This window comes from Hibiscus syriacus, unplaced genomic scaffold (assembly GCF_006381635.1).
Source record: "Hibiscus syriacus cultivar Baekdansim isolate YM2019G1 unplaced genomic scaffold, ASM638163v2 tig00005465_pilon, whole genome shotgun sequence".
Lineage (NCBI taxonomy): Eukaryota > Viridiplantae > Streptophyta > Magnoliopsida > Malvales > Malvaceae > Hibiscus > Hibiscus syriacus.
Genome location: NW_024062059.1, coordinates 705,001 through 723,560, shown reverse-complemented (window position 1 = coordinate 723,560; position 18,560 = coordinate 705,001). Strand labels below are relative to the sequence as shown.

Genomic DNA, 18,560 nt, shown 5'->3' with positions numbered 1-18,560 from the left:
TCACCAACATTAGGCATATCCGCAAATTCTAGCCCATACGTTGAATTATAGTCAGGTTCATACATGTGTGTTGGAGGTTCCGTGTGTATCGTATTTCTGGGAACTTCATCTACATCATCATCATCAGAGTCCATGTTGAACTGTGGTGATTATGGCTAAACGAATAATCCAGTCTCAGCATCATCCAGACTTGTCTCAAGAAGAGGTTCTTATGGTGGAGATGAAGACTCCTCTATGATGTCGATATTTAGGTCTAACAAGTTGGTAGTTGAATGTCTTACCCTTGAACTTGAAGGCATCATGTCGTACGATTATTGAACTGAGTGTTGTGTCATAGGCATCTCCATATTGAGGTAGTAGAAGCTCACAGTTGAATGCCTCCCACTGAAACTTGTAGGCATTGTGTCAAATGGGTATTTAATAGATTGTTGTGTCAAGGGCATCTCCATATTCAGGTCAAAGAAATTAGCAGGTGAATGACTTCCCCTTAAACTGAAAGCGATGTTGCCATACATATTGTTTATGTAGCCACCTCAGTGGAGTTCATAACAAGTTATTGATGGATGTCTCCCCATTTAACTTGATGGGATGGTATTAGGATGTGGATTTCCCATTAACGAGTTAAACACATTACTTGAGGTGGGTTGTCAACTTGATTAGCTTGTTAAGCCAACCCATAGTGGAAGCATAATGACATACTATGAACCGTAGACACTTCAACAAATGTGACATACATTTGTGTATCAGCGTCTGAATTTTGATTCCGAGCATCAACTATCATAGTAACATCGTCATCATTAGAGAGTTCGAATGTTGTATGAGTTAACGGAAATAGTGCGGTTAGAAATCTATACTGAAGTGAAGACAGTCTTCTAGTACTTCCAACATGAATATTCATTGAAATTTGAGTGATCAGCTCCTCAAGAGTGATGTTTATCTTGAAGGATATTCTTACTAAATGATTTGATGTGAAGACAACGCCGATTTCATCTTCCCGAATTTCTCCATCATAGTAACCAATAGCTGAAATAAACCTCATTTTTTTTAGAGTTTGAAAGATTGAGAGTCATGTATCTGCAAAAATAATAGCTGAAATACACCTAATTAAATAAATAGTATGAATTAAAATATAAACTAATGCTAAAAAATAAAAAAATAAAATAATTTAAATAACATAATTTAATATTATTACCGTATCGGTAAAATATCTCGAGATATGATACCGCCTTCCATGTAAGAGTTAACAATAGGTTAAAACATTGAGAAAATTATATGGTTTTTTTAATCAGATTTTTCGATTCAATTTCCTAGTTTTTTGGATCAGTTTTAAGTGATTCTTTGCATGGAAGTATTTATAGCACTAGTTGAACCATCAGATCTACATATATTTTTGAGTAAATTATAGATTTATTCACTTAACTCTATTCTCTATTTTATTTTATCACCGTACATTCAATTTTTTTTTTCAATTTGCTCACTGAACTTTAGACATTGAACTTTTTTTGTCACTCATCCATTAACTTTCTAACGGAATTATAACATGGACTACTTAAATATTTTTTAATCATTAAAAAAAATAAAAAAAAATTTATTAAAGAAATTCATTTTATTTCTTTTTTTCCTCCTCCTATATTGTTTTTCTCTAATCTTCTCCTTAATTTGTACAAACTCATATTCTGGCCACCACACCTACTGCCGTTCTGATCACCACCAACCACTTTCGTCGGAGGTCAATGACTCCCAAAGTTCCCATCTAAAAAACCCCAAATGATTTAAACCCTAAATCACAAATTATAACCCCTACCCCTCCCTCACCATGGCAACACCTTTATGGAAGCATCTTTAGTTTTTTCTTTATTCCCACAATGGCTCATTCACCAGTAAATACAAAAATAATTTTTGTATTCAGATTTCGAATCAGTCAATAATAAGCTTGAAAACTCCTTATGAATATTGATTTCAACAACAACTTGGGTGGTTTTTAACCAACCCCAACCCCAACACCATTACCTTTTGCTTTCATCATATAGTATTTGCTTTTGTTGCTTTGCAAATCAAATTTGAGTTTTTTTATCTTGTATGTATTCTTTAGATTTAAAATTTGGGTCTTTGAAAGAGGGGAGAAAGATGCTGTTGATGATTTGAGATTTGAGATTTGGATTTGAAAGCTAGTTTAAGACCAGGGTTTAATAATAGAATTTAATATTTTATTTTTATTTTTTAAAATTATAAATATGATGTGGCATATTTTATTATTAAAATAAGCCATGTAATAACTCTGTTAATGAGAAAACGGTCGAGTGACAAAAAATATTTAATGCCTAAAGTTTAGTTAGCAGATTGAAAAATTAAAAGTACAGTGAGCGAATTAAGAGAGATAGTAAAATTTAGTGAGTAAACCTGAATTTACCCTATATTTTTTGTTCAATTTGTTGGACCGGTTCGGTTCCAACAAAACTTAAATAAAAAGAGTTGCCAGCAAAATGAAGCCTCTCCAAAGCACTTGCGTCTATCTGGACTATTCTGACCAAGCCCAGCCATCAGCTTTCAATACGACGGTTTTATTTGTAGTTTCGTTCCTTATCTCCCAGCGTTTACCTAGAGGTATTCAATCGATCGGTGCGATTAACCGACCTAATCGAATCTCTAAAAATTCATTATTTTTTTAAATCATTAATCAAATCGGAATTGAATAACCAAAAATTTATTATTTTTTAACCATTAATCAAATCGATTTTTTTTTTGTAAATAATTAATAGAAATGAACAAATTTCGGTTAAACGGTCGGTTAATCAAATTAACTGATATTTATAAATAATATATATTATACATTAAAATATTGTATATTTTCAGTTAATTTGATTAAAATTGGAATTTAAAAACTCTTAAGACTAAATAATATATTAAATATTTGATAATTTCAATTAATTCGGTTAACATACTAATTGCGAATCAAATTAACTGATAACCAAAGTTTAAAAAAATCATTAACTGTTAAATGATAATACTTAAAATTAACTGATCGATTAATCAAAAAACTTTAACTCGATCGATTAAATCAGTTTTAATCGAAGTTTGAATACCCATGCGTGTACCGGTTTAATGTTAGAGTGAGTAATTAATGTATTACTTCCCATGAGCAATGAAATAATGGAATTTTAGTATTATAACAAATTTGCCAAAAGGGTGTTGTATTATTGTATATTTTAAGGAAGCCGACTGTACAATTGTGAAAACGTGTGGGAAGAAAAACACCCCAACACCAAGTCCAAGTCTTCTCCCAAAAAAAATCAATCTTTTATTGATATATTTGTCCCGGTAAATCAACATAGAAACATTCTACTATGATTTATTTTTTACATACGAATATAATATAGCGAGCCAATAAGAGAGCCAACCAGTTCGCGTGTTCAAAGTCCCTCCTCCTGCATGTCTACGTTATCCCTTCTTCTCTAATGATCTCTTCTTTCATGGCCAAACCCCATGAAACCAACCCCATAAACAGCTGCTTTCTCGGTTGTTTTGGGTTCTCCGCGAAGAAAAAATCCCAGAAAAATAACACCCGTTCGGTTTCTTGGCCAAGGTTTCGGTTAAGCTCGAGGAAGTCCAGCACCAAAACGGTGCCTGTAAATAACACGGACAGCAAGACGAAGAAGAAGCCTGATAGCATCAAGGATTCCTCTAAACCCCATAAACCTTCACGTCGGAATTCCAAAGGTGACCACCGGCGTCCGCCGTTCACCGATCAAGTTGCACGAGAAACAGCTAAAGAGGTTTGTGTAAAAAGTGTGGGAGTGGGAACTTTAAATGTAACCTAATTTACAAGCTTATTTCATCTATTTACTGCATTGTCATGTAGGTTAAAAAAGTTATCAGCGTACGTTTCTACTCATGGATTTCACTATTCCAAACGAAGGAGCCCAAGGGATCGCCGTCGGAGCCGGCGAGGACAGGGTCAAGCCTACCGGCTTCACCGAAGACCAAACCTAAAAAAACACCAACCAGATTGTCCCATACGGTGTCGTTACTGGTTCCAGAACGGAGTCAACGGGCGGGGAGTCCCCGGATTCATGCTCCGATCAGTCTCCGACTGAAAAACAACGAGTCGATCGCGAGATTTGAGCAGGTTATGGGTATATCTATCATCATGGTGACCTTGATAACAATGGTGCTTTGGGATCGATTATGCGCCATTCTTTATACGTCGGCTTGGTTATACGTCTGCCCTCGTTTCCGGACCAGAAGTAACAGTAACAAAAGCACCGTTGAAACCACCGCGAGCTCTGACGATTTATATTTAAACTCATCGGAGTACAAGAAGAAGGTGGTGCTGGAAGGGTTGCTCCAGAGGAACTTCCCATTTACCTTGTGAAATCCTTGTACAATTTGGTTTTGATATGCACACGTTAGATGTAACTGTACTCGTTTTGCTAAAGTGAGCCCGATGGGCATTTTGTGTAAGTTATTAGCGACGAAACATTAATAGTCAGCTTGTTTAGTTTATTAATGGAAGTCAGACACTTGGATATTAAGATTTATTATTATTATTAAAATAATTATATAAAATAAACGTGGGAAGATGTTTAATAATGTTATTTTTTATCAATACTTAGTAGGTTTAATAAGATAAGACATTATTTTTTAAAATAAGATTAAAATTTTAAATTTTAATATTACGAATAGAGTAATTGGTTTGAGAAGATCGTCACGTAATAAAACTTTGTAATACATAAGTTGGATCAATCAATCACTATATTAGATATTAGTTTTGTTTAAAAGAAATATATTGGTTTTTTTTAATACAAGGGAAGAGCAAAGCTCACAAACAAAGTGCACGTGCAGTTTCCTCCATGCAAACCAAGCGAGCAATCTCTGCCGGTGGTTCTACAAACCTTTGGAAGTGATCAGTCATGGTCCACGCCATCTGTGCCAAATCGTCTGCTACCTAGTTTCTTTCCCGTGGAACATGACGACTCTGAATAGTCCAATCCCTTTGAAGGAGCTGTTGGACATGCGACACCATCACTGAAATTTCGTTCATCCTCGGTTGACCTTGGACCACCGCAATGACATCTTTGCAGTCCGATTCGATGATTACCTTGCAAAAACCTCTCTCCCAAGCTATGGACAAACCCGAGAAGATGCCCCACAGCTCAACATCAACCACCGAGCAGCACCCAATTTTCTGCGAAAATCCTGTTACCCAGGCATCATTCGAATCACGGATCACGCCTCCACAAGTTGCCAGCCCTGAGTTCTGTCGTCATCCCCCATCGATATTTAGCTTCATCCACCCAACCGGGGGAGCACACCAACCAGCACTCGATTTATTATACTCCCCTGTTCACGTTGTTTCAATGTTCGGCTGTGATACGCACGGATTGCTCCGTCTTTCATGCATAAATTCCTCTGGATTATACCTTCAGGCTTCAGTGATTGGATGTTCCCTTTCAAAAATCAGTTGGTTACGTCGATTACAAACGCACCAGACCACAGTGCCAAAGAGGATGTTCCAATCCTCCTCCACTACCGGAAAATAGCGAGGCTGTCGAAGGTTCTTGTCCACCCAGTCGACAATATCCATCTCTAAAAATTCTGTTAAGCGATCGGGCTTCACCAGGGTTCTCAACGACTCCAAAACAATTGGGCACTCCCGCAAAAGGTGAGAGCTGCTCTCAACGGCTGCACCACACAAAGAACAACTGATATCCGACGTTAGGTGCCGACGGTCCCGTTCCTCATTCGAGAGTAACCTTCGATGACAAATAGTCTATGTTAGAAATATAATATAATATAATGTAATTAGTTGGTATTGGTTTAGTCAAAATTAATTGAGTTTGTTAAAGGTTGGTTAGTTTGTTAGATCAAGTTGTTAAACTTGGTTTAGTGGTGCTCTATAATTACTGTTTGTAATGGGTTATAGACTCAAGCATTTTTGTAATTCATTTCTTCACATTTAGCAAACAGAGTTGCCTCTTTCACAGCTTCTCATCTTCATTCACTGTCATTTACCTACCGTTCATCTTCTGGTCACTATGTCTCATTTCTCACATGATATCATTCGCCAAACGGTCCTGACTTCGTTTTCTTCCTTTGCATAGAGTTCGTTGGCTCTATTGTGAATGCTTTTGCCGTCGTTAATGTTGTATGTTTCTTCTTTCTACTCGATTGGATTGCAGGTTGCTTAGATTGGTTTCTGCTTGCTGTGCGAATGTTTCTTTTCGCTTGCACTTATCATCTCTATACTCATACCGGTTCAATTCATAATGCTTCTTCAAGTGCTTTGGAATACAATCAAAAGAATGTTTTTTGCCTACACTAGTGCTAAGACCTCTGCACTTCGGCATAGTTTGCATACACAACAGAATGGTTTTCAATGGAATTTGTTGAATTGCAGGTTCGTTGCTTGCTTTCTAATGCAATTGTTGTCTCTACAGGATTTCCCTCTCTTAAAGGGGTTAAGCGTTGAGGTCTAGTTGTTATTTCTATTCATGCGAATTGTTAAATAACACATCGTTTTTGGGTTGATCTTTTGTGTTGCTTTGGATAGTATAGTTACTTCAATGTTTGTCATCTAGTGATAGTTTTGGGTTGTTCTTGGCACTGGTTTTGTTTATCTTCATGTTTCTGGAAAATGCTATGGAATTGTAGTTCACTCATTGTTAGTGGCTTGTTTCTGGAAGCTGAGATATGAGTGGGCTGTAAACTGCTGTTAAATGCTGGAAATGGATATTATGGCATTGCATTGCTCGCTTAATTGTTGACAATTTGTATTCTTCGTTATATGTTGCTTCTTCTCCAAGGTAGTTGGAACTTGAAGCTTAACAGCTAAGTGTCCATAGTAGAAAATATCTGGGGAGAGTCAAGAGTTTAACAACCTTGTTCTCCTTAACCAGACAAAATAGAGTGTTTTTGTAACATCCCAAAAGATGGGTCAGTGACTTAAATGCAAATTTTGAAAACTTAATGCTCAATTTTGAAATAAGTTAAAAGTTCAGAGATTTAATTGGAGAATTTTGATGTTGGATTTAATAATGAAGTTTGAAAATAATAAGGGTAGTATGGTCATTTTGCAAGGAAGATTTTTATAATTCCTTTATAAGGAATTAACTCATGTAGAAGAGGAAAGAAAGGCCCAGTTGATTCCAGAGTTTTCTTATTCTCCATCTTTCTTCCTCATACGTGAGAGCTAAAAGAAAACGTAAGTTTTCTGGGTAACTGATTATTTGTTGATTTTAAGAGAAGGTTTTGAACCTTAGGTGATACTTAAGCTTAAGGAAAACTTAAGTCATCTTAAAATCAAAGAATGAAGAAGTTATGAGAGATTAAATAAAAGGAGTTTTTAAGTGAATTATTGAAATATAATGTTTAAATGAATTTGGAAGTCGAATTTGACTTGTCATCTTTGAGAATAAGAAGTTATAAGAATTAGAATTAAGTTTGGATAACATGGAAAATGTGGTAAGATTCTTGGTTTTAAGGATTTGGGAAATATATGAAAGAAAATAAGGTGTTGGAATGATAGAAGTTGGTTAAAGTGATCATAGTTAAGTTTGGTAGCATAACTAGGGCTTCATACTGGAAAATTGGGTGAAGTGTTGATAATTTTCAGGTAAAAATAGACTATTCTGGGAAGGTGCATCGATGCACTATAAATGTGTACCGATGCACTAAGAATAATTTTATAGATGCATCGATGCACACTGGAAGGCATCGATGCATGGTAATTTCGATAAGTGAATTATGGTTCATTAAATTCGTTTAAGCTATCAATATTAAATTAAAAGGTTTAGGCATCTGATAATTGCCTTAAATATTATATTTAGACAGATATCGAGCCTAGACAAGTTCCGGAACATTGGGTAAGTAAGATCGATTGAGGAATGATAAGAGATCAATATTGACTAGTAAGGCCAGGTGAGTGCTTATTAGATTTTTATACGAGTTTTAATGGAACTAATACTTGCGACAAGTCTAGTTTCTATATTAGAATGCATGAGTTTATGATTATATACATGTGTTTGATCGGAGTATATGTGATATATGTTATGGTATGTGACATGATTTATGTGAATACATGTAGTGTGATAAGCCATATGAACTAATATGAATGATCTATATGATTAAATGAGAATAATGATATCAGTGATAATTTAATCATTGTTACAAGATATATGATATGAGCATAAGAGAATGTATAAACATGAAAGTTATGAGTATGACTGAAATGTTAAGTGTCTATATTAATATGTGGTAAAAGCTATATGATATAATGAATGTGAAATATCGTAGTGTGAACAATATGACAAGAAGGGATAAAAGCATACGTTTATGAGAAGACATAAGTGAATAATTATAAACTTTGAAATCAAATGAAAGATCATACGAGATATGTGATACAAAGTCAAGTGATATGTAAGTGATCAAGGTGTACTTGTGAATATGCGATAAAAATAAATGATTATGCCCATGTATAGAAATTGAGAGCTAGAGGTATAGTTGGCATGCCAAGAGTCGAGGGATTTACAGTGGTCCTTCGGGACAAACATTCAGTACCCCTAGTGGGAATTTATACGAGCTGTGGTGACAACATTAATGCACAACCTCAATAGACTCACATATATTTAGTTCTCCACAATGTACATGGGCCAATAAAGATATAATATAAATAAGAAGTAATATGATTTTTATATAATTGTGTAGTTTGACATGAGTATGGGTTGAATATATTGCAATGTTACATGAGTTAATGTCATAGTTTATGATGAATTGATATATTGGATTATAAGGAAATAAATTGAATTTATATGATATGTTATGAGTAAATACTTGAGAAGTGTTATGAACTCTATAAGTAATAGTATATAAACGTAGATGATGTGATGATGTATATGTATGCATATGTTCATTATGTGAAATGCATAATATGAGTTATGTGATGATGTGTGTGTTGATTAATTAATAAGATTATATATATGATTACATGAAGAATAACGAGGATAATGGGATTATAGGTATATATAGATATTTATTGTTAATGCATAATGTGTATTATAGTTGAATGTGATTACATGAAGTGTGCATAGTAGGAATGAGTGATGAAATGTTATATTTAAGTTTATCGATACCTCACTAAGTCATAGACTTAGCGTGAGAATGTTTCACACGTAGGATTCCGAGAAGCAAGAAGAGGAGCTAAGAGGAGCAAGACAGGTCAATCACTCATTTACAAAGTTCAGATCAGAAAAGAATTTATGAATTATATGTATTTGGTTTTATTTAGTTGGCATGTACTAAAAGAGTTGTATTGAATATGCTCTGATAAGTTTTGAAATACAAATCATTTTAATTTTATGTAAAATAAAGAATTTTATTTAATGAAAGTTAGATTTTCATGATTTTATACAAGAGACAAGTTTTGAAAAGTCAATGTGGCATTTCGGACTCGTATCCGGGTCGGGTACGGGTTGAGGTATTATAGTTTTCTTGCCCAAGAAAGGCTTCAGATTACACTCGGGAGCTTGTAGCTTAATCGCCTTGCTTCCAACAAAAAGATTGTCCGAATAAATGAAGAAGAATGACAGTAAAGATGAAGAACAAGAGAGAAAAAAAAAACTCTTGAAGAAAATAAAAGCTGAAGAAAGCTTCTTTCAACGAAAAAATTGTTCAATGTACATAAATTCTAGCTCACATTTACAACTCACTAGGCTTGTAACATTGTTCGATCAACTCTCAAATCACAAGGTGAATTTCAAGAAGGGTGAAGAAGCAAGGTGAATGAAGGAAAAAGAAGAAGACACTATTTTTCTTCTGAATGCCATGTTTTTTCCCAAGAAGATCAAGAAGAAGAAGCAGGAAGAATGTTAGAAATATAATATAATAGAATATAATTAGTTGGTATTGGCTTAGTCAAAATTAATTGAGTTTATTAAAGGTTGGTTAGCTTGTTAGATCAAGTTGTTAAACTTGGTTTAGTGGTGTTATATAATTACTGTTTGTAATGAGTTAAAGACTCGAGCATTTTTTGTAATTCATTTCTTCACATTTAGCAAACAGAGTTGTCTCTTTCACGGCTTTTCATCTTCATTCACTGCCATTTATCTTCCGTTCATCTTCTTGTCACTATGTCTTCTTTCTCACACTCCACAAGAGCATTTTCACACGTGGGAGCTCCTGAAAAGTGCGAATCATATCCCAAGGGGATATCGAGGCTCCAGTATCCAAATGCATTCTTATATTATACGCCGAGGCTATCGAAAAACACCGCTTGGCGACATGCTTCCACCCCACCATGTCCGGACCCCTTCAATAATTGGGGTCGAGCATCTAAAAATAATTTCACCGATTCAGGCAAGTGAGCTGTGATGTAAGACCAGTCCCACTCTCCTTTAGCATTAACAGTAATACCTGGAGGAGGAACCTCCCCTTGAGGGCCATAATAGCTAATTAAAGGGCCCAATTTGTCGAGCCAGAAATCGTACGAAAAGTCGAATTGAGCACCATCTCGTAGGATCCGAACTAAACTGCTCCGAAAACAACCCTAAACAACCGACAAACCTCTCAAAAGCCGTGAACAACCTTGCCTGTCAATGGAAATTGGCGATATATTGGGGTTTTATTATTAGGTAATATAGATAAGAGATTATTGAATTATATTTAAATAGTTGTTTTAGATATTAAATTTTAAAAACTATATAAAATAATCATTTAATTGATTAGCTTATCATAATTTAATCACTGTAATATTACAATAATTGTACAATTTCAATAAATTTTATAATAATTCAATAAAATTTAAATATTATTTAATAAATTTTAATAATTTTATCATATTTTAATATAATTTAACAATAATTCTACAATTTTTAAAAGTCACATGTTTAAAATAATTATTTAAGTATAATTTAAGAGTCTCTAATGTAATTTATCATTTATTCTTTCTAAATGAGTGTTCTTTTGTTTAATTGGCAGTTGGGCTTGTCACGTGATTTTTGGTGTAAAACACGTCGGTGATGGTGGACTCTGGGTTTGGCTTGTGTAGGTCAATCACGTCGGTCAGCGTTACTTGTCTCGTTCGGCTATCGCCTAACATTAACGACCAATTGTAATAGAAAAACACTCCATATTATTCAAAGATTTGATTTCATTCATATTCTCACTTAATTTTATTAGATTAAATATAATAAGATAGAGATGACAGTTTAACTTAATTCGACTCAATTCAATAGGATTGAACTTTTTTTTTCCAATCAGGTTAGGATCGAATATGGTCGAAATTTTTAAGGGACGAGGTAATGTCGAGTTCGGATGGAAGATGAAAAAACTCCGATCCGACCCGAGAATAGTAATGTAATTTTCTTTAAAAAAAATATTATTATTTTTAATTAAATCCTTATTTTATACCGAGTCGGATCGATTCGGATCAAATTTATATCCTAAAAATTTAGGTAGGATTGGGTGGAAGATATATCTTTTCGGATCGGGTCAAATTCGAGGGGAGGATACATATTTGCAAGACGGATCGAATTGATAAAAACCTGACCCGTTGCGATCCCTATATGCCACAAGAATAATATATATTCAAATACAATAATTTATAATATTTGTTCTCTATGGTCAAAATAAACAAATTTACTATTGTTGACATCCAAGGTAATTTCCATGACCATCCACCATCCATTTGAAACTTGATGTTTTCATCTTCATCATTATTATCATTGAATTGATGTAAATTTTGAACGCCGTAGCTTCTATTTGTTGATCATCAATGGCTTGACGAACAAGGCTGCTTCAACCCAACCTTCTATATACGTACACCTGGATGATCAAAACTCGTGCTATGTGTGTTCTTTATGATTTAATCTATTTTAATATATGATTTGAAGATAAATTAATTTCATTTGATAATCTTTTATTGTGCATATGATTTAATATGATTTTATAATATTGGGCAAACTATGCATTTAGTACTTAAACTATTAATTTTGGCCCGTTTTAGTACATAAACTTTTAAATTTTTTTCAAAACTATACCTAATGTTTAGTTTTTGTTTTATTTTGGTATTCCACCGTTAAAAACTTAACGGGCAGGCTGGCGATGCATAGCTTTAGTGGACAGACTACCAATCTGAATGGTGGACCACAAGAGAATAATGAGTTGACTAGCATAATCTAGTTTTAAGCCCATCAAACGGTTGGCAACCTCTCCTCGGGATCAGGATGAGGTAAATGCCTCGTAGCCGAGGGGCGAAAGGAAAATGTTCATAGGTAGTTCAGAGCGTTCGCCTTGAGTTGAGGGGTCAGATCTACAAGCGTTCGCCAACCTGTCCATTTACTTTTACGTCAACGAACATTAGCCCAGTATCTGATCGACTGTCTTGTCTAACGGAATTCCAGAGTTGAAGTGGATTGACCCAAGGGGCGAGGCATAGCTTCATTCTATAAGTTTGATTATAAGCGGGTTACCTGACAGGGGAAGACTCAAGGTAAAGGCTTAGTGCCAAAGAACCTACTCTTGAAAAAGAAATTGAGAGTTCCCTAGTAATTCCTTCAATAACGACTCTAATGTCAAATGAAAACCTTCAACCCACTAGCACAACTGCGGTTAGTGATTCAATCACAACGGGTAGACCAAGAACAATAATAGTCGTGGGGGTCTGGGCCTAAGAATCTCAGCGAAATGAGTTAGGGACCAAGGTCTATAGATTGGCGCCTTCTATTTTCAGTAGCCGTACATACTATATAGGCTTGGAGAAATAAAGCAGAACATGAGCCCAGTTAGGTCGTCCAAGCCCACGAAATAAAATAATGAGAAGGGCAAATGCTGGCCATAGCGCCAATAAGAAGCAAATATCTAACCACAGAAAAGAAAAAGTTCTGGTCCAGAAGACTACCCCGCAGAATTCGTAAACTATGCAAGGGTTATTTTAAGACTTTTTTAAAGAATTTTGAACAATAAAAGCAAAAATAATTCTCAACGCCCTTACGAGGTAGTGATGAGTTAAACTACTAGTGTTGACATGAAAGTCAGGTCGGGGGCTATAGAAAGAGTAAAGTAACTAGTTATGCCTGCTCGACAGTGAAAAAGCAATCAATCATATGACCCCTTCAAAGATGTATCTATCTATATTTTCTTTTGTAGAAGAAAGAAAACTGTCAAGCAATGAAGGCGCAATAAAGAAAGCCTTATGCTAGGCTTAAGCAAGCTAGTAAGTTGGCCAACCTTCCCGGTGGAAAGTAGAGCATCTTTCTATCGTCACTAAGACCCCTAGCTGCTTTAATTAGACGAGCACACACAGAAAACTGAATGTGAGCATAACATGAAGCCACCTATGAACAAGACAATATATCAAGCTTGAGCCTGCACGCTTTTCTCTCTAACACGCTCGAGACGTTCAGACCTCTTCGGCTATGTAGCACCCCAACCCGTACCCGAACCGAATACGAGTCCGAGATGTCACATTGACTTTTAAAAACGATATTCTTACAAAATATCAAAACATTTGAACTCATTTTAAGAAAATACGATCATATATTGTTGAATTGTGTTTGTTATAAAAGTTTGAGTAAAAAATGTATTTATGAACAGTAAAATATGGTATGAACAGTACCGCATGAACACTGATTAATAATACCGTGAACAGTACCTACTACAGTACCCGGATGTTAAAATTTTCCAGATTATAAGAGGGGAACCGATACCCCTGCTACAGTACTTTCGTAAACATGTATAAAACTCATAAAATTTAAAACGTTCATCATTATACAAAATTTCCATTTACATATATACATTTAAAACATTTCAAAACTTGATCAGAGCGTATCCAATACATATCTTTTTAATTTAATACATATCAACTAAATTGTTTCTAACAAAATACATGTAATTCGATATATATTTCTGATATGATCTTCGGTAAGGAGAACTGATCTGTCTTGTTCCTCTTTACTTCTCTTTTCGCTTTCCAAACCTACGTGTGAAACAATCACACGCTAAGTCGATGACTTAGTGAGGCATAAAAACATATAATGGAAACCATAAAACATTTCATAAAGAAATACTCTTAATATCATATAATTCATATCAAATGCATGAACATTTATTACGATCATATCATATACAAACATATATCATTTCTATAACATATACCCACATCCACATATATCCTTATCAACACGTTTAACATTTCATATTCATTATCATTAATCCTTATAATTTAACCACCTTATACATAACGTATCATGCATTAACCAAGCAATACACCATTACATAAATCATGTGATCTATTCCATATAACCATTCACATATACATATCATATTCAGTATACTTATTAAATTTCTTTGTTAGCCCATGTACACTATTGAGAACTTAAGGTATGTGAGTACACCGAGGTTGTGCACAGATGCTGTCACCACAGCTCGTATAAATTGCACCGAAGTGCCATGTAGAAATGCACTGTAGTGCCATATAAGATTGTCCATAAGGACCACATATAAATTCCTTAAGAATCATATACATATACCAAGAAACAAGTAAGTGTCTCAAAAGACCTCATACATGCTCCAAAGAATACATATATGTCCCGAAGGACCACGTAGAATTTGTCTCGAAGGACCGCATAGACCCTCGACTCTTGGCATGCCAACTATACCTATAGCTCTCGTATCATATAACATGGGCACTATCATTTATGCATTTCATATCACTTGTTCTTTCTCTTCTGTCACATACCACATGTATGTGTACCCGTATCTCATATCATATCACATGTATCACAAGTGCATGTATTCACGTAGTTTACTTTCATGTAATTCATGTCACTTTTCATATGATTTCATAATCGTATGTCACATATACTTTGAATCATCTTTTTCACATACTCATATAATCCTTTCCTATAGTTCATATTTTATTTTCACATATGGTATATCACATAAATCACATATCACATATAAACACATATCAGTTTATATAATCAAGTATACATACATTTCATGTCATTCACATCCTTATAATCAATTCTCCATACACTATAACTATTGGAAATAGACTCATCGCAAATCCAATTCATTATAATCCTATAAACTAAAATGCACTCATAAGAATCATATCAATCATATAACATTTTAGGAGTCACTTCTTACTATAGTAACTCCGTCACTGGCTCATCACAAGCCAATGTTTTCGATAGCATAAGTACAATTAAATTGAACTCACCTTAGCCTTGCTTTGATTCGATCCTAATCATTTGATTATTTCGGAACTTGTTTAGGCTCAATATCTACATAAATATAACATTTCAAAACAATTATCAGAAGCCTAAACCTTACACTTGATGTTAATAACTTAAGCCCAAAACTCCATATTTTTTTCTTTAGGGGGGAATCTGTTCCCCCTGCACAATCTGGAATTTCCGTTCAAGCCCAGAAATCACTGTTCATTGCACGAAAATTCTCTATTTCCACTTCAATTCTTCACATTTCATCCCCTTTTATATTCTTAACTCAAATATACATACTTAAACTACTTTATATCCATTTATTTCATCTTAAACCTCAAAATTCTATTCTCCATATAGAAATCAATAATCATACCAAATTTTTCATGTTATTCAAACTTAATTCTAACACTTCTAACTTCTTATTCTCATAGATGACAAGTCAAATTCAACTTCAAATTCAACTTATCAACTCTATTTCAAGATTTCATTCAAGAACTCAAAATCTTTAATCTCTCATATACCTTTCATCTTGTTGTTTTAGAACAAATTAAGCTTTCCTTAAGCTTAATTATCATCTAATGATCAAAACCCAACCTTTAATTCAATAAATAATCAACAAATTAGAAAACTCACCTTTGCCTAGCCTCCACGGTTGGAGAAGAAGAAAGGAAGAAGATGAAATGTTTTCATCTTCCCACGTTTTTATCTCCTATTAAAGGGGATAAAAATATCTTTCATGATAAATGACCATTTTGCCCTTTAATTATTTGGATAATTATTAACAACTTTCAGGAAATATCCCCAATTAAATCATTTAACTATTCAACTATTATACTTTAATCACCAAATTTTGAAATTTTACAATTTGGTCACTAACCCGTAATTTGGGATGTTACAGGCTAACTCCTTTGGATCATGGCTTTTCCAACGAAACTAAGCACTTTTTTTGTTTTTTTCATTCGGAAGGCTCAATCTCACACTCTGACTTCAATGATGGAAAGTAAAGCGATCGGGTATGGTGGAAATGAAATAGCTCGATAGAAGGAAAGCGAGAGGAGGCTATGAAAGTTCAGATCAAGTGCCAGAAGAAATGGTCGACTCTGAATCCGGATTGGTTTGAATCCGACTAAACCCTTCATTTTTTAAAATCTCGAGGCAATGTTCGATTATTGCACACAATAATTGATCTCCCACATTCACGCTACGAGTAAATATTATTGACTTTAATAAACGAGCACCCTCTTCAACTTTGCGTCCATAGTGATTTTTAAATTAAATAAAACTTCAAACTTCAAATTTCTAATTTCAAATTTCTAATTCTTAAATATAGGACAATCAATTAGGTACCAACCTTCAGGAGCTGTGGGGTGCTAACCCTTTCTCATGCATAACTAAGTCCCGAACGTGTTTTTTGATTTTTGTTAACCCTAAACTTGGTATTTTATTAAATTACCCAGTTTTAAGGTGTTACCATCGCACCTTAAAATAATTCGTGACGAATCCCACGTTTCACAAAATACATTTAAAAAATACTTCAAAACCGACTTGTCGGCCTTAGGGATGTGCGTACTCCTAAAACCAACCTTTATTTAAGTCGTATTGGTTTTTCTCTCCACCCGGCAAAAAAAACGGTGTATTCACTTTCAAATACCTAACCAACATTGAATGGGGTCCTTTGTCTCCTACCAATATGGAACTGCGCACATGCTTAATTATTTCAAGTCCAACTTTGTTTCCCTGCGCTTTGCGGACCTCAAATTTCCAACACTAAACTCGTGTTAGTTGCATGCATGAAGTTAGGTCCAATAGTTTTATTGAACACCAAAGTAAATTAATGATTTGTTGATGAAAACCGAATCTTTATTTTCAATGAAATTTTAATAAATAGGTTAGTAACAGTGATTAATACTTAGAATCCACTGTTTGTGATTTCTATTTAGTCTTAAAATAAAGAAAAATGTCTAAATTATACCCTTTAAATAAAGAGATGTCTAAACTATTTTTTACGGTCAATATAGATGTTTAACGTTAAAAACATAACTATTTTAAGTGTTTTATCCATATCGGCGCCAAAAAGATCGTTAAGTGACACATGTCGTATTAGATAATTAAAAAAATATATTTAAAAATATTATTATATTTTAAAAACTCTATTTTTTTTCTTAAATTACAAAAAAATAAGCCCCAAATACTTTAAAATCTCAAACCCCTAATCTAACTCCTATCTTACCTCCCTTTCCGGCCATCGTCGTTGTTATCGTCCTTGCCATCTCCCTAATCAGACGTCATAATCATTGCCGTCATAGTGCTATCGGAGTCGCCTAGTTGCCTCAATATTGTGATTTGGATTGTCGTTCATCGATTAGGGGTTTGTTGGGTGGCTAGGTCATCAGGTGATTGGATGAAAGAGTTTCGATCGACAACAATGGCGGCAAAGGGTGGCAGTCAGCGTGGGTATAGGGATTGAAATTAGTTTTTTCAAAGTTTTGTGGATTTTTTTAAGATTTTCCAAAATTATGGGGTTTTTTAAAATTTTAATTTTAATTTTTTTTATTCTATAACAAATTTTTAAAATACGTCACGTGTCACTTAACGGGCTTTTTTAACGGTCATTATGGTTGAGACACTTAAATGGATAACATTTCTAATATACTAATATTAGATACCTAGATTTATCGGGAAAAAAATTAGTCACCACTCTGAAAAAAGGCGGTCTATTTTGAACATTTTTTTTTATTAAACCTTTTACTTAAGGGAAAGGGCAACGTGTTTCCTCTAGGCTACAACATTAATCCTACATGGAAAAACTGTTGGCTTCTTCTCCCTGCACCTTTTCTTCTACTATTGTAACTGAGTACTCCAAAAACTTGGTTTCACCATGGACAAGGCTAGGCCGATTAATGGTACTACGTCGTTCCGCAATCAAATCGAACTTGTCTTCTCGACATCCCGAGCAGCGTCGCTCCGCTAATTACCACCCTAGTGTTTGGGAGGCGGCACTCATTGAATCCTTGACCACTCCATTCTCGGTAATTCCTCATTTCTCATCATATATGTGTTAACTTTGTTGACTTCTATTGCCATCTTTTCATCTTTAACTAATTTTTTTGTGCCTGCAGTATGAGGTTCATGGAGCTAAATTAGAGGACTTGAAGAAAGAGGCCAGAAATTTGTTGGAATATGATAAAGACCCTTGTTCCACATTGAAACTAATCGACTCGATGCAGAGGTTAGGGGTGAGCTACCATTTTGGCAAAGAGATCGATGATGCTTTAGATAATGTAATCTCGAGCAAACCTGCGATCGATGATCTTTATACGACTTCATTGATGCTCCGGA

The 18,560-nt window shown here is 34.5% G+C and overlaps 2 protein-coding genes across 2 annotated transcripts in view; both read left to right on the top strand.

Moving 5' to 3' along the window:
- The first annotated feature begins 151 nt into the window (after positions 1 to 151).
- LOC120199682 (uncharacterized protein At5g23160-like) lies at positions 152 to 4,483 on the top strand. Its single transcript, XM_039200700.1, has 3 exons — positions 152 to 205; positions 3,378 to 3,773; positions 3,860 to 4,483. Exons 1-3 carry the CDS (start codon positions 152 to 154, stop codon positions 4,370 to 4,372), a joined length of 963 nt encoding a protein of 320 aa, XP_039056631.1. The 3' UTR covers positions 4,373 to 4,483.
- A 13,590-nt stretch (positions 4,484 to 18,073) lies between these two features.
- Positions 18,074 to 18,560, top strand: part of LOC120199772 (probable terpene synthase 9) — a 7,340-nt gene continuing 6,853 nt past the window's right edge. Inside the window, 2 exon segments of the mRNA XM_039200788.1 lie at positions 18,074 to 18,250; positions 18,341 to 18,560. The exon segment at positions 18,341 to 18,560 is cut by the window's right edge and continues 33 nt beyond it. Of these exon segments, the coding sequence (XP_039056719.1) occupies positions 18,122 to 18,250; positions 18,341 to 18,560 (349 nt within the window). The 5' untranslated portion in view covers positions 18,074 to 18,121.